This window comes from Oryzias melastigma, linkage group LG15 (genome assembly GCF_002922805.2).
Source record: "Oryzias melastigma strain HK-1 linkage group LG15, ASM292280v2, whole genome shotgun sequence".
Lineage (NCBI taxonomy): Eukaryota > Metazoa > Chordata > Actinopteri > Beloniformes > Adrianichthyidae > Oryzias > Oryzias melastigma.
In genome coordinates, this window is record NC_050526.1 from 503,413 (window position 1) to 527,759 (window position 24,347).

Genomic DNA, 24,347 nt, shown 5'->3' on the forward strand with positions numbered 1-24,347 from the left:
CCTTCTGACTTTCTATTCCTGCTATTTCCCGTTCAGAGTCACCGGCACAGGGATAATTTAACTTACTGCGCTATATTTTTCCACAGAAAAGACAAGGTCCACCCACAGACAGCTCTGCAGTCCATCACACAGAGACCAACAACCAAACAGACTCACATTAAAAGCAACAAAATGAACATTCTATGGTAAAACTACCGGCATGAAGCCCAATGAAGCAATTGTTTTTGTGATATCGGGCTATATAAATAAAATTGAACCTCTTATTGACCTTCTTCTTCGTAAGAATAAATGATTTGTCTGTGGATGTTTTGAAATTTGATCACATCGATGGTATTAATGATCCCTTATAACCTGAATTCATTAATATTTGATATTAAGTCCCGAACCAGATATTGATTATTCATGTAGAGAAAAGGGTATGGGGTGGGATTATATAAGTTCGCTTCCTTCCACTACTTGTGATTCATTATGTGATATGTTATTTCATGTATTATAACGTGAATGCTTGAAATAAACCATTTCATTCATCGATTTATTCGTTGAACTTGCTTTTTTTAGCCAATAACAACCTGGCAAAAAAAGCCGGGATACACATTGGTGGATTTTAGACAAAATCCAATGAGCAATGATTTTCAATCACACAATGACCAATAACAAGTGCAGAAATTCTAAAGTTTGACTAACCTTATTGGAGATTTAAGGTTCAGTCCTTCCTATTAGTGAAACACATCAGCCCGCTCAAATAAAAAATGTGTCCTAATACTGGCTAATAATGACAATTAATTATCTACCATTACTGATACTAAGAGTATCTTGGATAAATAGCACAAAAGCTTAATGGTTTTCACGTTCATTACATTCTCTACCTGTTTGCAATGCTTCTCCTCGTCAGATGAGGGAGCACCTGTACCACTTAACTACCACAGGTAAATCAAAGAGTTTAGGGTTTTTTACTAGGACATGATTTAATCCACCAACCACACAGCTGGAAGATAACTGCTCCATCCACGAACCACAGCTGGCAAAAACTGACCAAAAAAAGTACAAATACAGGGTATTGTGGTAGAGTACAATCATGTTTGTGTTTTATGAGGAAAAATCACAATAAACCAATCGTGAAGCTACTTTGAAAAATATTTTCACAAAAATTCGGAAGTGCAATGGATAGGTGATACAATGTGGGAGGGACTTCTAAAGACTCCAATACTAAGAGGTCATCGAATCATTTCAGCGAGTCCATCACATACTTCTATACTTTTGACGGTCTTGCGCCACATGCATCCAGAGCCTTCTAGCTTTCTATCAATGTCATCTCTCCATCGCTGCTTTGCTCTTTTTCCATCTCTTGGAGTCCATTCCACTACTTTCCTGGCCCACTTTTTGGTATCCATTCTGGCAAGATGCCCCGCCCACCTACTTTTTGCCTCTTCTGCTGTGCTTATCGCATCTTTCACTTTTGTTTTTGATTTCATTATGAGTTTTGTCTTTCCTTCTTACATAGAGCATCGATCTTTCCATGCTTCTCTGGACAACAGCCTCTGTTTGACATTTTGTGATAGACCATGTCTCGGCTCCATATGTCATTGTTGGTATGATGACTCCATGATCTCCTTTTTCAAGCATGTAGGCATTGATTGATCTTTCATGAATGTGCTGTACTGCCCAAAGCGTCTCCATCCTTCTATCTTCAATCTCTTTAGTCATCTTGTTTCCAGATTTCAGCAATCTTCCTAAATAATGTATTCCCCAAGTTGATGCCCACCAACTGAGATTCTGTTTCTTCTTTTGTTGTCTTTTGGTTATTTTGGCACATGATCTTACTTTTCTTTCCGTTCGTCTCCATTTCGTCTTTCTTTCTTTCTATGTTCAGGTTATAAAGTAAATTTTGGAGTTGATGTTCACTTTCTAGAAACAAGATGATGTCATCTGCAAATTCGAGGTTGTTTATTTTTTCTCCATTATCTAATATAGATGATAAAAATGCTCCAGGTGAGACTTGAACTCACAACCCTGGCATTGCTCTACCCAGTACTGTCATATAAGTACCATGTGCTGACCGATTGCACCACTGGAGCTTGCTTCATTAGTGACCCATTACACCCTAAAACTGTATTTAAATAGTAGTTGGCTTGCTTGCATGCTTAAGAACTAGTAAACACCTTTGGACAGGTAAACAAGACTTGAGCAAAATGAAAGCAGCCAATAGGGACACCTTAGGGGTTATTGGTTACTTATTACTTTACATGTAGTACAAAAACAGAAAAAATAAAAACAATTAGCTTTAAAATGATACATTTAACTGAATTTTAGGACAAAAACAAAGTTTATACTAGTTAAAGCTTAGTTTTGGAAGTCTGATGTCATGAGCTGCACCCTGGCACAGTGCTTAGTGCTTGAAGCTCCCAGTGAGAAGCTCCATCAGGGTTTTACTTCTAAATTTGCATTTTCTCACTGTGCATGTGTGAGTTTTCTCCAGGAACTCCATTCATCCCAAAATTGTCCATAAATGTGATTCTGTATCCTTGTGACTGTCTGGCAACTCTTCACCCAACAGTAGCCAAGTCAGTATCTGGCAACCCTTGCAAGAAAATTTAATTCTATTTTTAGTTATTTTTATTGATCAAACAGTTACCTGACGTATGATCAAAACCCTTTTTAAAAACCGTCAACATGTGTTGTAAAGCACGTGTCAAAGTCAAGGCCTGGGGGTTGGATCTGGATCCAGATCATTTTATATTTTTTTATTACTGACCCGATGTTATCCTCTGCTGGTAACATACTGCAACACATTCTCATTCCCAAGTCGTCACATATTGATGTGTGACATCCAATTAAATCAAGACTCCCCAACCTGCAGGCCGGAAAACCAGTTTTGGTCCAGTTCTGGGATGTGGATCACACTGGTATCCTAACCATAACCCGGTAATGGACAGTACTGGTTCTGGACGCAGCATCAGACCCGGACCAAGCGTTAGGGTACCGGTACCGGCCGCTTCATGAGGTTTAGTCCGTGTTAAAATGGTTCAATTTTTAAAGTTTTAAAATGTTGTTTTAATTTGTTCAATAAATGTTCGTTCTGTTCAGCAAACAATCTAAGGTGTGTTTTGGATTTTGGCTCCCTGTGCGATTAAGATTAAATTGACACCCCTGCTTTAGAAGATACAACAAATAAAGTTTATGGGATACACAGGACTAAAGAGTAACATTTGTGCCGAGATCAGTTTGAAAGTCCTCAGCTAGAAACATGGGTTCTTGAACGCCTATTTAGGCCATGGTGTTCACACTGAACTAGCAGGGAGGGGCTTCTTTCCTTTTTCTACGGTTTACCAGAACTGTGAAGTGTCAAAGCGGTGGAAATGTCAAGCTCAGGGTTGGAAATGTTCCCAAAAATGCTAAATTTTATATTTATATATGTTTAATAGAAAGCGTCTAAGCATTTATTGTAGTATTTTGAATTATAATGCAAATATACAACAACAAATCTTATAATAATAATAATTACTGAGAATATAAAGTTTAATAGTTCTGTAAATTAAGATTATAAAGATCCTGAAAGTTTTTAAAGATAGTCATCGCTTTCGTTTTATCTAGAAATTGTGTAGTTTCACTGCAGCTAACTTCTCCTTTCTTTGCTTTTCTTTTTAGCCTTTTTAACGTTAACATTCCATACTTTCTAATGGGAAGGAGAAAAAAGATAAAGTTCAATGTCAAATAGTTTGACATCTCTATCTTTATAGCTGGGCGTTCATTGTTTACAGTCGGCTACTTAAATAAGATCAGAGAACGGAACGCGAGTGGAGCGACTTTTATCTGGCGCCACTAGATCACAGATAACTCTTTACGCAGAAAATCTGAAGAAAAAAAAGAGGAGCAGCAGTCTGGCCTGAGGTGCAATCCACCAACAATCTCCTTAAGGGTGGGGAAATCAGAATTCCTCTATGAGTCAAATGCACATTAACTTGAGATGTTTGGTGAACGTGGTCTTCCTAACTCCATCAATAAAGGCAGGTTTTATCCAGAAATCCAACCTGGGAGTGTTTCTCTGAAACTCGCTGACTCAGAGCATAAAACTAAAAGATCACCAAAAGCTTCGCTGTTTTTGATGAAACAACTACTGAAAAACAGTTTGGCATAAAACTCGTGTTATCTTACAACGTTTCACCTGAACCATTCTACCAGACCAAATAGATTTCAACAATATTCTGTGCTGCAGTACATTTGACTTCACTTTAGTTTTGTTTAGTTTTTCCCCTTTAATCAATTTCTCCGTTGTGGGATCAATTAAAGTTCTATTAAAATCAAATATATCATACTTTTGGTAAAAAATAAATAAGTTAAATAAGTAAAACTTAGAGCTGTGAACATTAACACAGAGTTTAATCAAACAAAATGAGCGTGTTATTATTTATTGACCCAATTAATAATAATTTATGGGGCCAGGAATCGATTAAAAAATATTAAATAATAAATCAAAAATCTGGTAAAAATTAATCGTGATTAATCGCGATTATTATTATTATTTTTTGTTAAAGTCACTTTTTATCCTCAAATAACCATAATATGAAATTACACTCAAAATTGTAAATTTAGAACATTTATCTTTAACCCATTGAAACCTGGGGTCTTAAATGTATATTCACCTCTGTTTTTCAATTTGAAAGAATACATGCTTACGTATTTGGTATCATTTTAATCAGCACAACTTCTCCTATGTTACTGTTGATGTGTTTGTACACATAAATTTCACTTCTGGGTTAACTCTTGATAAATGCAAGCATTTCAGACAAAAAAAATTAACGGAACATTTTCTGACCTGTTTTTGTTCAAAATCTACATATTGTCATAAAAAATGTACCTAGTTAAAATTGCAATTAATCGTGATTAATCACAACACTAAAGTGTGATTAATCTGGTTACGTTTTTTAATCCATTGACAGCATTAATTAAAAATAAATATTCTAAACATACAATTTTGTGTGTTATTTCATATTTGCAGATAATAAGTGGTCGGCAAAAACTAACAAAAAACATTGAGATCAATCGCGATTAATTTTCCCCAGTTTGCGATTAATTTGCAACTATTTTTTTAAGATACCTGGCCCTAATAAAAAGTAAAAGTTGTTCCAACTTTAATCACAAGGGAGAGAGCTAATCCCTTCGGAAGCAAACCCCACGTCATTTGGAAACCGTTATTAAGATTCAAGATTCAAGATAGTAGATATTAAAGCAGATTCCCATCATGACTCAACATTTTGCTTTGAGAATCTGGACAGTCACACAGAAAAGTGTTCCCGTGTGATTGTACTAACGTACAGCTCCTGGAAGTTCCATCCAACGACCTGCAGAGTTAGGTAACACAAACCGAAGCACATGTGCAGCTTTATTGTCTGTAATTAAAGCAAAAATTGGTCTTTTTTATTATGAATATGTTACAATGTCTCACATATCTTGTGTTTCATTCACAAGTACTTTTACAGTCCAAATATTTTCTATAAATTGACAGAAATGCTTAAATTAACAATTGGGGAGTTGTTATAGAAGAAAGCGAGACCATAATTGTATCTTTATTTTAGGATGGCTGGTTCTAAAACTTGTCAGATGGGGCCAGATTAGAGCAAATAAAAGGAAAAACATTCTTTCTTTAATTTTAAAACTGTGGTTTTTGTTCCTATTTTAGTGCCAATTGCACCAATTGGTTGATGTCTTTAAGGGAAAAACACACACTTTGTTGTGCTGGAATGATCGGAAAAATGACTCAAAAAACGCACAAAAACATGTGTTCCAACACAACATGAATGACTTTCCGCACCTAAACACAAGTCAGTTTATTTGTGGTGCCCCATCTAATTACAGGGAAATATGAAAAATTAATTTGGAGTATAAATATAATTTATTCCAGCGTGGCGAGCCAGATAAAACGGTTTAACAGGCCAACTGACAAAAGTAGAATTAATTCCAATGTAAAGTAGTAAAAACCTCAAATAAAAACAACACATACAAGCAAAAATGTTTTTTTATATATATTTTAATCTCAAGAACATGAGAAATGCAACAACTTAATAAATCCTTTTCTAAAACATGAAAATACATCTTTTGTGTTCAATGCTGGCATTAATTATTGTAATTAAATTCAAAAAGAAAACAAAATTTAATACATTAAATTAAAAATGTGAATGGCATTTTGCTTTCCTAAAAGTTTATTCTCCTAAAGTAAATCTAAAATAACGGTGATCCGATTTGTGGTGCAATTTTTCATTTATTTACTATGATTGGATAGAAAAAAAAAGAAAAAAAAGCATCAGCGTTACCTTATTTTTTAAGTAGCAAACATAAAAAGAGTTTAAATAATAATTATGCATTTTTAAACATTCCTTCCTAGCAGCATGTTGGCATTACTTGTCTTTAAATTAAGACTTATTTCTGAAAACTGCATTTTCTTTATAAACAAAAAATGCCCATAAAGTTTTCCTTTTGTTTTTCGTCCTTATCTTAAAATAGAAGTTGGATTTGCAGGTGAACTGCAAAGGTTGAACAAAAGTGAATGTCTAATACACTTTACTATTGCAGAGAAAGCGGCTGAATCGTTTTCTCAGCAAAGTGACTAAAGGAGGTGTCAGGTATCTTCAGAGTAGACATTTTGTCTCCTCCATTTGATAATACAAATGAAGCCAGTTATTGTGTAATCAAAATATGTTTCTTAGGGAAAAAAAAACATGTATTTTTGGAAAACATATGTTTTTTTCTTAGCAGTTCGTTTACTTTTTGAAATGAAGGTAAAGTACATTTTGCTTCCATAAAAACAGCATCACATTCAATCAGAAAAATCTACAATTGTTATTATTTAGCAGTTTTTTGGTTCTTCCTGCATGTTTTATATGAAAACAGAAGAAGTGATGGATCGCATTTGTGCCACATCTTTTCAACATGCAGCACGTGAGGGAAATACAAATGAAAACTTCCTATTAAGTTATCGTTGTGAGTATTCTCAGCAGAAAACACTCAGACATACACAACTGTGTTGTGCATCAGACGGCATCCAGTTTTTCCGCTCTGCTTCGTTCAGAAATGTTTCCATCGGATGGCGGAGAGGATGGCGTGGATGAAGTACAGCAGGGTGGTGGCAAAGGCGAAAACCTGACAAACAAACAAAAAAATTAAGAGATTACCAAAAGATAAATATTTGAATATCATCACACATTTGACTGAGTTTAAATGTAGAAGATTAAACAGTTTTAGCATACACTTATGTATGGGGTGCCGTATGAGCTAAATACATTAAAATTAAAATAAAACCAGATTTTCTTCTGTGTAAGATGTAACTTTGTGCAAGAATTGCCCTAATTTTATTATTAAGTATGTATTTTCCAATTTTTGTCTGTATGGAGTAAACATTTAAAACAAATCCCATTTTAAATTTACATAATAAAAGGCTGATATTTTAAGAACAATAGTGCAGTTAGGTTTAATGTTGATTTTGCTTTCTAGAGTGAATTCATTATTTTACTTTTAAAAAATGAGTTGATATAAGGGCTGCACGGTGGCGCAGTGGTTAGCGCTCTTGCCTCACAGCGAGAAGGCCCCGGTTCGAATCCCGGCTGGGACCTTTCTGTGTGGAGTTTGCATGTTCTCCCCGTGCATGCGTGGGTTTTCACCGGGGACTCCGGCTTCCTCCCACCGTCCAAAAACATGCTTCATAGGTGAATTGGTGACTCTAAATTGTCCCTAGGTGTGAATGTGAGAGTGAATGTGTGTGATTGAGGCCCTGCAACAGACTGGCGACCTGTCCAGGGTGTACCCCGCCTTCGCCCATCAGTAGCCGGGATAGGCTCCGGCACCCCCGCGACCCCGAAAGGGAAGGAGCGGTCAAGAAGATGGATGGATGGAGTTGATATAATTAAAAACATGTGTGACAGTTAAACTATATTTAAAACCATATCCTATTTAAAAAAAAAAAGAAAAATAAAACGTGAACTAAAATTTTTAAGGCGAATTAACTAGGATTTTAAGTTTTGCTTTTTAGTTTGTCTAATTTTAATGTAAAGTTTTTTCTTCAAGTTGTGGTGAACTCCAATTTGAAGACATAACAAATCATAAAACAAATTAAAGAAAAAAACTGCATGATTCATTAAAGGTTTAATTAACTATCATCTTGTTTGTCTTAATTATTTTAGTTAGCACATAGCTGAAACACTTCAAGTTTAAAGCTAATGATGGTTAAGATGTGTGTTTTACATTTTGTGATTAGTCAGCTATTAAAATAATCGTTTGTAATCATGTTTTTTCCCATTTTTGTGTTCAATTATTAAAAATAATTAGTAGATCTTCAAATTTGAAAAACTTAAAATTCTTTTAAATCTCCAAAACAGTGTAGCAAAGAAGAATTATGGACTGTTTTTGCTTGCAAAGCAGGTTTTTCTCGTTTAACTGTTTAATTTTTAGCTTTTTCCTTTTACAAGGTGATCAATTAAAAGCTTTTACCATTAAAGTCTGAATTTTAGAACACCACTGAGAAGAACCATAAACTCTAAGATTATGTTTAAGTTTATAGATACGGGCTAATTATTTTTAATAGGGATCAGAGTTGAATCAATTTTAAAAAATGATCAGATATTCTAAGAACTTACCACGGCAGAAATGTCAATCTGGTACATTTTAAAGTCTCCTGCTTTCATTAACATGGTGATGAACGCCAAATCTACCCCCGCACTGAGGTAAAACAGCACCGCCAGCCCATGGTAGATGAAGTCCTGCACAAACCAAAGAAATACTTCAGCAAAAGCCGCAGCAGTCCAACACTTTTCAACCATCTTGCTTTGGCTTACAGCAGCAGCCCAGCCAGAACTGCTTTTATGACATCCAGTCAGGAACAGGATCATCCAGAGGAAGGTCATGACAAAGCAGAAGATGGAGACAAACATCACCCATCCCAGAGGGTTTGGTGGGGTCACGTGGGTCGACGCCACCAGAATCCACACCAGACCACCGAACACCTGCACCCAGAAGAGGTTAACAAACTCGCATTTTCAGCAGCTTGTTTAGTATGGAGCTAAATTTGTTGAACCCAAATAAAAAAAATTGAAAAACATTTTTGTTGTTTGGCCAAAAAAATGTAAAATGTATAAAAATGTTTGCTATTCTAAAATCATAATTTTCAGCTTCAAATGTTCTGTTTTTAGGTTTCAAAACTCAAAATTTAAAATCTTTATTTTTCACTTTAAACTCATTTTTTTTCATTTTTGAATCTGAAATTTCATTTTCCAAACTTTTGGCCCCATTGTGGTGCGTTGGATAACTACGTGCATGAGGACGTTTTGATTGGTCCTTCGTATTAGCCCCTCCCAAACGCGCCACAACAGTGCCAAAAGTTTTGAAACTGAAATTTTCAGATTCAAAAACGAAAAAAAAAACATTTTAAAAATGACAAAAGTTTTAAAATTTAAATTTTGCCTTTTGAAACCTAAAAAAACTAAAGATCTGAAGCTGAAAATAATTAAGTTTATTTTAGAATGGCAGTTCTGACATTTTACTTTTTATTTCGGCCAAACAACAATATTTTTTTCAGTTTGTTTTATTTGTGTTTTTAAATACTTGCTCCCAATTTTGCTCTATATTTCAACACTTTAAACTAATTTGATTGACTTTGGGGATAATGATGTTCAGCAAATGGCTTGTAGGCACTCCCGGCTCTCTTATCCGTATCCTAATGGGATAGGGGCCGGATCCGGGCAAAACCAGTTTAGCAAACCGCTGATCTGTAACAGTGAGGGTGACTAAACATAGAATTTTAGTTTGACATATAACTAAAGTTTCACACTTGACTGAATCATTTATAAAACTAATTTTTTCCAAATTTCCCCCCTTAAGAAAACAGATATTGCTATAAAATCCTACTATGTTTTAATTTTTCTGGCTTATTCCCTGAAAACATAATTTCAATTAAACATTTGTTAATCACTGGATCAAAAATATAATTGGGCTGAGCTTCATTAAGAGTTTCACAGGTGAGGCTTCATATTGCTTGGAGATGACTTGGACTATTTAAAGAGATAAATGTATAATTTCTCCACAAAGTAGCCTATTCTCCAGTTATATGACAATTAATTTGACTCTACTGTCAAAAAATAGACAAACAAATAAAAAACAATGATCTAATTGGAAAAATAAAAATTATTTTGACTGTCAGCAACGTGAGATACAGCATTTTTAAATACTAGTTCCCAAATTTTGAGGTTTTGTTGCATCTTAAACTTTAAAATTTTTAAGTGTTGTTTTTTTTTTTTTTTTTTTGATAAGTCTGCAATTGTTTTTTAGGTTTTTTTTAAGTTTACGATACTTGGTAATTTTATGTAATTGTTTTAATTGTTTTTTATACTTGGATCATCATGAGAATTTATTAAAATATATTTTTAAGTCTTTTATCTGTTGTGTCTCTTGTATCAAATTGACCCTGAGTCTGTAATAAAGTTTCTATCAACAAAAACATACCGTGAAAGGTTAAATCGGCAAAGGACTGCTGCTCCCCGAGGTGCAATTAATTTGCGTTAATCAATATAAGAATGTTTATTCTGTTTGATTAATCTCGTGCATTAACACGTTAATGTTTACAGCCCTAATTTTTATATTTATATACATATAAAAGGGTTTACCTCATGAAGGTGTAGCTCAACAAAAAACCCTTCAGTTTATTACTTAAAACCTGATTGTTCTGTGGTTGTTTTGTGCCCAGACCCTTCAAAACAATCATTTACTTGAACACCGCCTGAGGACTTGTTTGAAAAGGTCTTTGTTTATAGCAACTTCCCTAACCTGGAGACATGAACACTCTGAAGTCTGCTGTCACACTCGTTAAACCACTTCTTTAACACTATTTGAGTCTAGATCTGTGTTTTTTATTTATTCCAGTGAGTAGATATTGTCCATTGTGTTAAAACAAAACAGCAGCTTTTTTTCTCACATTAGTTTCAGACAATGGCAGTGAAATATGAGAAGTGTGAAGATGGAGGTGCTCCTCCCATATGGGGAATGTTTCATCTTGTTTCTTTCCACCTAACTTTAAAGTTTTAAAGTAAAAACAAGAATAATTTCATTGAATTAAATGTATTTCTTATGATTTAAAAGCAGGTGGCTTCTTTTGTTGAATAATGTGCATTATTAATGATGTGTCATCCTTTTTGTTGGCACCTTTGTTTTGTGATAAATAATTCAAAAGAGAAAAACACAACCTAAAACTCAATGAAGTCGAGACACTCACCAGTTCAGGCAGATAAAATATATCCGGGGCAGTTGTGCAGATCTCCAGTCCGCTGGGCAGGCTCCCCATGGCCTGTGCTGTAGTTGCAGCCATCTCGGCCCGTGTGAAGTGAGCTCCCGACTGAACTAACGGCGCGGCCACAGGTGGATCCGACCTTTTATGAGGAGGGGAGGTGAGCGGACAAACCCGTTCTGCTTCTGTGGGCGAGACACCCTCTGCATCTCCGTCCTCCAGATCAAAGCAGACACACCCTTCTTGTCAGAACGCCCATGAATGTGAGCTGCAGAGCCGTGACAGGTGTCTGAGGCAACCGGAGGAGGAATCGAGTGTCCCCGAGTCACGGTGAATTCCGCTCATGGGAAATCTTGTTGTTGGGTCAAATACACAACTCACTGAGTTCTCAGGCAAACTTTATGACTCTTGTTATGGAGTAACTATGCCTGCAGCTTCTGTTTGTACTCATAAGAGAAACTCTGTTTTCTATAAAAACATATATATTACTTTTTGAAATCACCAACAAAAAAAGCTAAAAACACTCACGGGCCACTTGCTAGTACCGGGTCGGACCCCTTTTGCCCTCAGAACTGCCTTGAGCCTTGGTGGCAGAGATTCAACAAGGTACTAGATCATGGTTGTCCAAAGTCAGTCCTCGAGGGCCGGCCTCCTGCTGGTTTTCCAGAAATCCTGCCTTATCTACTACTGATTACCTGGATCAGGTGTGTTTGGCCGATAAGGAGATTCACTTAGGGCTGGGTATTGGCTATAATTTCCAAAAACTATGATATATTTTATTATATCTAGTATGTAGTTTCATATAAATATCAAATTGATTCGATTCAGATTTTTTTCAGTTCTTCAATTCAATTCAATTTTGGGTTTACACATTTGTTTAGAAATACATTAAGAATCTAGAATATGATTTGAATATATTTGTATTAATCTAAAACAGTTCATATATTGGAAAATGTGTTAGTAAAATAATGAAATTGTTAATATCATACAGTGTTACATAGATTCTCTGAAGCAGAAGTTCTGACAAAAATGTTCAGATCATTAACATTGTAAACATTGTTCTGCTTCTCCTGGAAGACGTTTCAGTTTGGCCGCTAGGTGGCGATCGCGCTATAGAAGTACACTTTATTCCAGAAGAAGACAGTATGAGGAAAATAAACAATGTTTTAGAACACAAATTGTTACTTATATTCTTAAAAGAGCTTGGAAAGTTCCGGCCTGTGAGTTTATAAAGATTTTCATTTATCCAGCAATGTATGTTTTGGTCGACCGAGCGTTAGCATCAGCCGTCCTATGGGAAATCCGATTAAATGTTAGCATTAAGCTAGCAGACTGTAGTTTTATCTGGTAAATTATTTATATCTTTTATGAATCGATTATTGATCTATTAAGCTTAAGTCAATTAAAATCTGTTTTTTAACCCAGCCCTAAATTCAATGGGTGGTTGGAAAATATGGAGGACACCGGCCCTCGGGTACTGACTGTACCATCGGACGAACTTAAAGGAAAATTTTTTCATATAGGTCATTTCCTATGATAAAAATGCTACAAGAAAGTGGTAAAACAAAAAAAATCTATGTTTTTATTGGAGTTGGTCTTTAAGGAAGGTAGACAAGGGCTATAGAGGTGATATAAATGTTCGCCACTTGTGCCATTTAAAAAAAAATAGATTTAAAGACAAGCTGATTATGAGTTTATTCAGACTGGACACTCTGGCTCACTAAAAGTGAACCAGAGTTCGTTTCCCCCAATAATCCAGTACAAAGTTTCAGGCCCAATCTGAGTTCGTCTCCTCTTCCTTTCCCTTCATTTATCATTTCATACGGAGAGTTTTGAAAAAACTAGTGTGTCAAATTTTGAACGTCACTTCCATCAATGACGTCACTTCAGTCTGAATACATGCAAGGGGGTCCTGGTACTGCTCTCTGACACAGGGGGGGTCTCAATTTGTTTCTAATCGGACTGAGCTTTGGTTCGCTCTGAGATTTCTCAGTCAGAATTCGTAACTGGACCAAAACGGCCAATATAGCCGGTCATTAGAGGACAAACATGGAGCCGCGATGCAACAGCAACCTAATAAAATGAATGCAGGCTCATGAAAACAACTTTTAACATGATATACATTTCTTCTCACACTTCTCTCACTAGAAAGCCCAGCCAGCCCAGGGCATAGGCAAACTAGGCGGCCGCCTAGGATTCCATCGGCTGGAGGGGGCGCCTAATTGCAATTTTTTTAAATTTTGTTACAGTTTCACACACCAGTCATTTCATATAAAAAAATAATAATTATGAAACATAAATACATTATACACAGGGCCCAGGGCATAGGCGAACTAGGCAGCCACCTAGGGTGCCATCTGCTGGAGGGGCGCCAAATTGCATTTTTTTTGTTACAGTTTCACACACCAGTCATTTCATATAAAATATATTTTAAAAAGTAAAATAAAACCTGAATACATTAAACACAAACATAAAAACATGAATACAATTATGGACATAATTAATAATTTTGCCTGGTGCTGCCCCCCTCATTGCTTGACACAGCAGCTGTCTATTCTTGGTGGGGAGAGTAGGAGGGGCACGTGATGTTGTGTTGTTAGTGCGTCTTTAGGAGTTTAAGGATGAAAAAGCAGGAAAACAAGCCCTCAGGGACAAGTTTAAGGTCAAAATCTTTTTTTGAGAGAATAAAGGACATTTTGACCAAAAGGCAAAAAAATAAAAAATAGCAGAAGAATAGGAGGAAAGCCTACAATATTTATACTAGACAGTGAGCCTTCAAGCTCAGCCACAGAGACACAGAAACACAGTCATATAGACCCATAATCATATAAACCCAAACGTGGAGACATGATTACAGATGTTTTGCAGAACTCTTCACAATAAATCCATTTGATCTCTCAACATCATCTGTGTCTTCCATACATTCTAAGTGAGATATCCACAGACACCGTTCCATCAACTGGTAGCTCCTCCCACATGTGGCAGTGGCGTCAAGCTCAGGCAGGCGGCAAGCAGCGAATTCACTGCGTGGCGAAAGAGGTGCGGCCCACACAAATTTGCGTTCGGTGTGAAAGCACCTTCAGGACTGTCATATAAAATTTGATGTCTTTAATTGTTTTGCCACTTCTAGTAAGGATATACTGTACGTTTTCTATAATAGAATAGTTTGAATAGTCATGTTTCTGCACTGCAAAAAAAACACTTGGGACATAAAGAGTAAACTCTGGTATCTGCTGCCTTTATCTATATATTTTTTATTGCATTGAATATCTAAAAGTTGGTCACCAATCTTTCAAACCACTATTTCCACATAAATGACATTGTACCCTGTAAAAAGTGAAGGATTTGATCACTTAACAAAAGTGCTGCAATTTGTTACAATTGAAAATATTAGTTTCTATCAAATTAAATATTTAATCTGAGTAAACCATCAACTCAAAGTTTTAACCTGATGAAAACTACTAATTTTAAATGTTTCATGTTCCACTTCTTGTTGTACATCACCCAAACAAGAAACAAGTCAACTCAAAAATAGTTTGGTTTTTTAAAATATATATTTGATTTATTGAAAATACATTTCATCCATAGTTAAAAAGACAGAAAAAGAAAGTGTCTGTTATTGTCTTAATCACAATGAGGTTTGTGCTTCTACTATATTTGTCTATCAAATGTACAGTAAAACATCTTAAAGTGAAGATTTTCCGCATTGGCACACATATATGTCAAAATTTTAAAAATAAAGAAAGGAAGAAGGTATTAAAAAACACAGTTAATCTCACTGTATAAAACATCTTGTTTTTTTTAGATTTTTTTTTCTTTTTCATTTCTGTGAGTTGTTTTCTTTTTAGGATCTCTTCCATCGAATGGCAGAAAAAATGGTATGGATGAAGTAAAGAAGAGTGGCCACGTGGGACATAACCTGGAAAGGACAAAAAGAGACAGTTAGAAATGATTTTAAGATATAGGTATGATGCTGTTTCAAAGCCTATATTACTTTTCAATTGTACTGACATTCAATTTTTTTAATATTAATATTTACACAAAAAACAGGAATTACTATAAATATTGAATGATTAATATTTTATGTATTGTTATACCACTTAAGGTCTAATTAGAAAACCTTTGCTTTCCAACTTGTTTAGTTGTTGGATTTTCCAACAATTTCCTTTCCAGCATAGAATCTTATTTTGAATTTATTCTGGGGGTGTGAACATTGACACATTAGTACACGATTAATCAAAAAGAATTAAATTCTTAATATTTATTAACGCAAATTAATAGTAAAAAACAACCTTTAACTCTGCAGTTTAGGCTTCCACAGCGTGCATAAAAACATTTTGTCGGTATTATCCCGCTTATACCATGGTCACTTACAAAGGAAATAAATATTCAATCAGCTTTTTGTACTTTAGTCTTGCTATTTTTCTGGTTTAGATCACTTTTTTACAAAAAGCCGACTATTTGATCCATGGTCCGGTGCCCTGATGTACAAATACATTTTACCTGGTAAAACATTGCGATTAATCGTTATTAATCCCAACACAAAAGTGTGATTAATCAGATTGTTTTTTTTTGTAAGTGATTGACAGCAGTAATTAAAAATAAATGTTCTAAATATAGAGTTTTGTGTGTGATTTCATATAGTTATTATTTGCAGATCATAAGCAGTCGGCAAATATTGAGACTAAAAAAAAATATAGCAATTAATTGCGATTAATTTTTTCCAGGTTTGCAATTAATTAGTTAATTTATTCATGTGTCAACAAAAAGGAAGTTATTAGACAAATCTACAATGCTTATTGTGTGTGTGTCTGGAAAGCGTACCACTGCAGAAATGCACAGCCTGTAGACTTTGGGTTCAACACTAAACAGAGTTCCTATAGATTGGCCAAAGGTATAGGTCACGAAGGCCAGAATCACTGATGCACTCAGGTAAAAAACTGTAGACACAAAATGGAAGGCCACATCCTATGAGAGAGAAAAAAAGTGGGTGGTGTTAATGTTTTAAGGGATTTCTGCAAGAGTTTCAACAACAGGAAATGAGACAAACTAAACATGGACACCATCTATTTTCAGAATCTGTGGAATCCCAGTTAGGGGTCACTGGGTTGTTGGAGCCAACCCAGCTCATTTGGGGTAATGGTGGGGTATACCCTCAAAAAGGTCACCAGTCTGGCCAGTTCCATGGAAGAGGATGCTGATGTCTCCATTGATGGATTATGATGAGCACTAGTGCTGTGGCAGAAATCTGACTGTATCTGCTGTTAATCAAAGTATTGTTCGGGGAGTATATGAGTGTGTGGGCGGCCTAGAAACAGGCTGCTAACATGTTTTCGTTTGTAGACTGTTTTGCATTCATGCTTTGAATTTTATTTAATTTCAAGAAGTTTTTATTTCAGTTAACTTCTTTCCATTTCATTGTAGATATTGTCCAAATTCTGTTTTTTTTTCTTTTTTATCAAGTCATTTAACAAAGGGAAATACACAAAAAACATTCATGGCAATAAAACAATTAAGATTTTGAGGTTCATGTAAGGTCCACCGCATTTAGGAAAAATATTTATATAGGTATAGATATTGGTATGGATATTGGTATTGATACCAATATCAAAATCAATACCAATATCGATACCTATATTGATACCAATATCGAATACCAATATTGGTATCAGCATTGGTATCGATATTGGTATCAATATTGGTATACCATTATCATTACCAATAATAATACTAATATTAATACCGATACCAATAACAATACCAATATTAATATCAATACCAATAATGATACCAATATCAATACCAATGTTATTATACCAATAATGATACCAGTATTGATATTGCTGTCCAATATAAATATTGATATTGATAACGGAGACATTGACTGGTATCTTAGCATGGGTATGTGAGGGGCTGTAAGCTCGTGAGAGAGAGTGTAGACAAAAGGATGATGGGAAATAAGCGGATGATATCTCTGCATTAATAGTCCCACCTAACTCTAATGAACTATCATTACTCTGCAGAAACTATGTCTGAGAAAATAACACGTTTTTTGATTTTGCCTTAAAGTGGCATTATCAAAGTTAAAAGACCACTGGGAAGGATTTTACGGTGGTTCAAAGATTTGGTGTATCGTGAATACATATCCTATCACCAGACTCTTGCCAATACACACCCTTAGCATTTACCCATGTTTACATAGACTTCATTGGAAGTCGTCGCCTAAACACACGTTGCCAAGGGCGATGTGAATGTATAATAATCCACATATTAATCTGCCTAACGGTCCAGACATTCATCTATTTGACCACCCAACAAATAATGAACTCACCATGCTTGGCCAAAAGCTGCTCTGGTTGCCTCCACACGCGAAGATGAAGAACCAAAGTGTTGTCCCAACAAAGCAGAAGACGGACACAAACATCACCCAGCCTAAGGGGTTTGGCAAATATACATGAGTCGATGCAACCAAGATCCACACCAAGCCCCCAATCACCTGAAAGGTCAAACAGGTATGAAAGTTTATTCATTTCAGCTGCACAGTTTTAAATTGTTAATCCAGTTTTGCAAGAGGAGTTAGTAGAGTACACAATTGTACTACAATTTAATTTATATACAAATATGCACACGATGTGGCCACTCTCGGTACACGGCATTGTCACTGTTTGTTTTCTCTTCCTTTGACAAACAGAGACTTAGAAATACAATGACAGAACATTCAGAGAACAACCCTCTGGAGCTCGTCTAAGGATAAAAGAGGATGCACTATTGTCCCTAAAATGTGAGGTTCCTCTCGTCCATCTATTAAAAACACTGTTCTATCCGAAGTACGGGAAAAAAAATGAAATTTTGTTATATATATTGATCGCTTCACCACTTTACTTTTGAGTAACTTCACTGCCAGTTGGAGGAAAATTGAACCATAAATCCTAAAAATAAAAGAAGAAATTTGGGTTTTGGCGGGGTTAAAAAGGTCCAGAACAGAATTAAAGAAATACTATCAGAAAGTTTCACCTGGAGTACTTTTTTTTTTTTGCCCTGAGACTCGTTTCCTCTTTTGTTTGACTGAATACGTGAAGTTTTACACTTGTTACTCATATCCAACCATAAATTCTAGAGAATGTGACTTCTCTGGCACACTTTAACTGTAAGTCAATACATTCAAATGGATAATTGTGAAAAGGAATCTTAAAACCAAACAGTTGTCCACTTTGTAAACAGTGAGTTCAAAGTGCTAACTATCAGCTCTCAATCTAAAGCTTTTACATTTCTTTTTTTCAGCCCAAAAACCAACACTCAGTCTGTTTGAACACAATGTTCCATACCCTAAATCAAACAACCAGTTTGCAAATATGTTTCCTTTCGGTATTGTGTCATTTTAAATCCACGATATGCATCAATTCATGTTTCTTTGAGTTCCAGAGTTTTTGTTTATTTTGTTTTGGTCTACAAATCACAAAACCTCTGAACTAAATCAGCCAATCTAACAAAATGAGTACGACAAATAGTTATCTTTATTTAAAATTTAGCTTTTATTGACCATTTTTGAAACATTATGAAAACCTAAAATAACTGCAAACAGGAAATCTCTATGGAAATAAGGAGAAGAGCAAACAAAGAACAACTCTATGCCTATAAAAACATTGTATTATATTACTTAAAACTTGATAATGCAATTGCATTACATCCTTACATCTTTGTCAAAAAATGGTTTAGCCAGTAATGGCCAATTTCATGGATTCCAAATGCAACGTAGTTCAGATTTTTCTGTTTTTGTGCAGAATAATATGAATTAATCTGCACAAACTGAAATGTGGTTTTATTCATTAGGTGTGAGCAAAATCCTCACTTGGAAAAATAGAATTAATAACATATTGTGAGTCATGAAATCATGAGAGATGTTTTAAAGAGCACAGTTTTGGATTGTCCATTCAATGGTTTCCTTCTATACAAACAACATTGAGTTTTGGCTGCTTATCTATCCCTTTTTTCTGTCTATGATGGTTTCATAAAGAGGGCAAGTCAGCAAGTCAGCTATATGAGCTGATGGTTGGTTTCCATTTACAACAAGCTCTGCAACTATATCTGTGTACCCAGGTGTTTTTCCACCTGTCTCACTAAGATTTCCCCTGGACGGAAGATAAACAAGAAGATATTAGGTGTGGTTTGTAGATCTTTTCTTTTACCAAAGAACTAAAAAATAAACAACATGGGTGTCATTAATGAAAAAAAGTCCAAGTTTTGTACGTTTTTAAAAAGTAACAGTGCAAAAAATTAGCCACAGAAATTGTCTGAGTTGCTTAAAAAACATGACAAGGGGAGTTTTTTCTGTGCACTCATTAGTTTCTGTTGTTAAAATAGATGGCGGTCACTTGTTTTCCTGTTGCTTTGGAAACTCATGTTTTCAGAAACAATTCAGCCTGTCAGTTTGACCTCAAGAGGTCACAGTCTCTTTCACAGGACGACTTCTCATAAATGATTTCAAGCACAAATTGGGGCTTGATGGATCTAATATTGTATTATATTATTCCTTAAAGTATCTTTTTTTTGGTTTGTTCGTTTGCTTGAGTTTCAAAAAGCAGCAGAACAAGACAACAATCTTTCAGAGCGGATAATCACCAATATACGGAAAAAAAAAATCAATTACACCAATGTAAAGCCAAAACGATGGAGGAAATGTAGCAAAAAAAAAAACTCTTCTGGATATGGTTGATAAAATATTGCATGAAAAGAGTCACAATAACAAAAAAATGAAAAACTCACAAACTCGGGGAGGAAGAGTACGTCAGGAAAGGTGGTGAAGATCTTTCCTCCCTTTGGCAGAACGTCACTCGAAGTAGTTGAAGCCATCGTCCACAAGTTAGTGTGTGGTTTTGTTTTAGCCTGAATGAAGGACAAAACCAGTTTAAATGTGCTTTAAAGGCCGTCTGTGTCTGATCATTCTCCCCTTCAGCACCTCCCTTTGCATCCTGCACTCCACCTACATGTCCTTCCAAAGCAACCCGCTGCTATTTTGGATTGGTGAGTGGGGGTGATGTCTGTGTGAGTGGCAGTCTCTGAAATGTTCTATGCAAATACCATGAATGCCCTGATGTGTCTACTTTATTTGTATATTCGTTGCTTTAAATCTTGCTTACAGTCAAACAAACAAAAGTGACTTTAAAGCCACTATTGTTCTTCTCTTTTAGGCTAGCTAGTAATCAGAGAATATTCCCTCTCCTGTGGTCCTTGTGAGGCTAGATTAATAAATTAATATTGATACGTTAAATTTAATTTCTAGATTTTCTTTAATCGTTATTATTCAGATCAGCTCTGGGGTTTTGTTCTCTATTCTCATTTACTTCTCCTCTCTTCTACTCTTTATTATCTGTTGTATTTAGTTCTCCATGCTTTTGTTGGTGCAGTTGGATTCACGTGTTGTTCTTCTGAGAGATTTCAGATCCCCGGTGGATCGCCCACCCTCCCACTCTTGACCGTGGACCACGCCCCCGACACCATACCGCATCTCTGAGTGAGAGTGATTCCTGCTGGGTCGTCTGTCCTCCTTCTCCTGGCCGTGGTCTGCACTTCTGCTTCATCTTGACTGTGGACTTCATCATCACTCGTCCCGCAGCTCCATCTGAATGAACTCTATTCAAATACGTAGTTGTAGAAGCTAACTTTTCTTTAACAGTTCTGGTATCGCCTGGAAAAAAAATTCTTGCTGTTTCTGCACTGAGACTCCTTTTTATTTTACAGGTTAGTACTTGGTTTTAAACCGTAACATATGAAAGCCTTAAAGTCCCACTCCAATCATATTTTGATCCTTTTCAAAAGCGTTCCCGGTGGTCTTTTAATAATGATTTTACCATTTTTAGGCAAAATTTTAAAAATCCTGTGACGTTTTCTAGGACAAAGTTTCATCAGGAATTCATCAGAAATTCTCCTCTGAGATGTGGGTGGGAATAGCGCAGAAACAAATTTCCCATCATGCCTTTGTTTACACTCTCCTACTTGTAGCCCATTACAACTCCAAGCTAACATTAGCGGTGCAGCAGAAATAGTAAAATCAAACTTTGCAACCCAGGTGAGTTGGTGTTTTTTACATTTTTATGATTAAAGGAAAATGTTGCCAAAAAAAGATTAAATAATGTGAGGAGGCCCGACTTGAAAATTATAAATAATATTGTACATGTCAAAGTCAAGGCCCGAGAGCGGGTTCAGCCCGCCGGGTAATTATATCTGGGCCTCCAGATCATTTTATTTTATTGCTATTAATGGCCCGATGTTATCTTGAGTTTATTTCTGACTTGTATAATTTTAAAAACATTTATTTTCCATGAGAGTAAAATGGTGAAAGTTATTTAAGGTTTAAGTTGATTAATTCTTGAATAATTTTCCTGCAAGTCTTTATTCATTCTAATGTTAAATTTTCCTTTTTAAAGTTTTTCAAAATTTAGTTTTAGATTGTTAAAAAAATGTTTGTCCTTTTCGGTCTGCGACCTGAGGTGTGTTTTGAATTTTGGCGCCTTGTGAGATTGAGTTTGACCCCCCCTGTTCCAAAGGGACATCAAATTAAAAAAATAAATAAATAAATAAAATATAGGTTACTATCTATACACAGATAGTAAATGAGGTTAATGTCTGGTTATTATCATAAATTGAAGTTTAAAAGAACTATTCTAAAAAATTAAGTTTAAAAAAAAAAGTTTTCAAAAAATTTTAGTAAAACATTTTTTTTCTAAAAATGTGAATAATTCTTTTCCCCAAAACAACAGGAAAAAAAAATTCTGGTTACTAACTGGTGTGCACCTACAACAGAGTACGACGGAGTATTAGGGCCACCCAAAAAAAAAACATAATATTACGAGTTTTTTTCTCGTAAAATTACGATTTTAAATCTCGTAAATGTACGAGATTAAAAGTCGTAAATTTAGCCTATGACTTTTAAAGTCATAAATATATGACTTTATTCTCGTAATTTTAAAAATAAGTTTTTCTTTATAAAGTGGCCCTACTGCAAAAAAAGGTAATATTACGAGTTTATTCTTGTAAAATTACAACTTTTAATCGTGTAAATTTACGACTCTTAATCTCGTAGGATTATGACTTTTTTTTCGTAAATATATTGAAGTCGAGGGGAGCCTACAGTCCAGCGAATTGATGCCGTGCGCTGAAGCAGACCGGCCAAACTGAAAAACGTTGTGGATTTCATCAGGTAAACTGAATGTTTAAAATATTTCAGAAGTTTGGAAGTTTCTTTAGTTGATTTACAGTTTATTAATGTTTAATTTGTTGATGGTGGCTTGCAGGATCTCTGCAGATTATGTTGATGAAGCCGTTGATATCCGCTCAGCTGTCCACTTCCAGTCATTTCTTCCTCCTCGAAAGACCAGATCTCCTCCAACTCTGTGATGCTTCCGCCTGAAGAGGACTAGTTTTCTGAATCTTCCATCTGAAGAGGACTAGTTTTCTGAATTTTCAATGTTCTTGTGCTAACGTAACAGACAATTGTCATTTCTCAGTGTTGTTTTGTGTTGAAACTGAACGTTTCATTTGGAGAAGGAGGCGTCCGGAGCTTTGTTTACATTCTCCTTTGGTTTCTGGTTTCTGCACATGACAGAGATGTGACGTAAGGTGGTGAAAGGGCTTCTGGGAAATGAAAGGCAAAATAAAGTGACGGTCCTAATGAACATGGATCTCTGAGCTCTTTATTTTATATATGAAACTCCACTCTACTGACACTGAACCAGGAAATAATTTGATTTTGAATCACCAAAAGGTTCAGAATTTCTTTGTTTTAACACCGATCTGGAAATAAATCTTCACAAGATACTCCACGTCTTCATCTTTGAGCACGGCTCTGAGAAACAGACAACTTTGGTTCTTTTGTCATTAATTTACGACTTTTAATCTAGTAAATTTACGAGTTTTTTCTAGTAAATTTAAGAATTTAAATCTCGTATATTTATGAGTTTTTTTCTCATAAATTTTTTAGATTAAAGTCGTAAATTTAGCCTGTGACTTTTAAAGTCAAACATATACAACTTTATTCTCATAATTTAGCAGTTACGCCTTTTTTTCGTAAATTTACGAGATTTAAAGTCATAATTTTAAAAATAAGTTTTTCTTGATCAAGTGGCCTCAATACTCCGTTGTACACACCAGATGGTAACCATAATTTTAATTTTTAATTTTTTTTTGCTTCAACTTACTGTACTTTTTTTTCTACTTCATTGTCCCTTTAGGGGCTCCGTAGTTTACTTTACTTAAGTAAAGTGTTTACACAATTAGCCTAATCCACATGTGTCAAAGTCAAGTCTCGGGGGCCGGATCTGGCCCACCAGATCATTTTATTTTATTGTCATTAATGGCCAAAATGGGTGTTATCTTGCACTTATTTCTAACTTGCATAATTTTGACTAAATATAATTTTACAGGGAATAAAATATTAAAATTTATTTAAGGTTTAAGTTGATTTATTCTGGAATAATATTCCTGCCTGTGTTTATTCATAGTACTGTTAAAATCTTATGTTCTAGTGTGGTCAGTAAATGTTTATCCTGTTCGGCCCGCGACCTGAGGTGTGTTTTAGATTCTGATTGAGTTTGACACAACTGTAACATTGAACAGTTTGATGTTTCTGATATTTTTTTTCCCCACTTGTCTTAAGTAAATGAATGTAAAACACTTTCTGCAACATTAATCACTTTGCAATGTGGGAAAATTAAGAGTTTTGATTGTTCTGGATTCATTTTATCTTGTTGAATGCAGTGTAGATACATTTGCATAAAAAATGTTGGTCATGCCAGTTCTGCCGTTTCACCTGGTGGACTTGGAGCTGCTGTAGGACCCCTAAGCTACTGGTTTTGTCTTGTTCACTCATCTGGTTTAACCTGAAAAGAGCATTAGGATGGTTCAAATGTACTTGTTTGTGGTCCTGTTGCTACACTGCAAATAAAACAGAGTTGTGACATAAAGACTAAAGTCTTTTGGTATCTATACCATAATAGTATCCACATTGTGGTATTGCCGTTTAGCGGCAGCCCGGTAAAATGTCGTCCTCCACCCATCAGACGCTAACAAGAAACAAGTCCACACAAAA

The 24,347-nt window shown here is 35.3% G+C and overlaps 2 protein-coding genes and 1 non-coding gene across 3 annotated transcripts; all 3 read right to left on the bottom strand.

The window, feature by feature from the left end:
• Positions 1–1,981: 1,981 nt before the first annotated feature.
• trnai-uau lies at positions 1,982–2,075 on the bottom strand. Its single transcript has 2 exons — positions 2,038–2,075; positions 1,982–2,017 (listed from the first exon to the last, which is right to left on the bottom strand). It is a non-coding gene; the product is annotated as a tRNA-Ile (tRNA).
• Positions 2,076–6,007: 3,932 nt separating this feature from the next.
• malb (mal, T cell differentiation protein b) lies at positions 6,008–11,806 on the bottom strand. The gene is made up of 4 exons (XM_024297602.2): positions 11,252–11,806; positions 8,823–8,990; positions 8,625–8,747; positions 6,008–7,134 (listed from the first exon to the last, which is right to left on the bottom strand). The coding sequence occupies exons 1-4, from the start codon at positions 11,342–11,344 to the stop codon at positions 7,060–7,062; spliced, it is 459 nt and encodes a 152-aa protein (XP_024153370.1). The 5' UTR covers positions 11,345–11,806; the 3' UTR covers positions 6,008–7,059.
• Positions 11,807–15,055: 3,249 nt separating this feature from the next.
• On the bottom strand, positions 15,056–20,463 carry LOC112162126 (myelin and lymphocyte protein). The gene is made up of 4 exons (XM_024297793.2): positions 20,027–20,463; positions 17,595–17,759; positions 16,088–16,231; positions 15,056–15,182 (listed from the first exon to the last, which is right to left on the bottom strand). Exons 1-4 carry the CDS (start codon positions 20,111–20,113, stop codon positions 15,108–15,110), a joined length of 471 nt encoding a protein of 156 aa, XP_024153561.1. The 5' UTR covers positions 20,114–20,463; the 3' UTR covers positions 15,056–15,107.
• Positions 20,464–24,347: the final 3,884 nt, after the last annotated feature.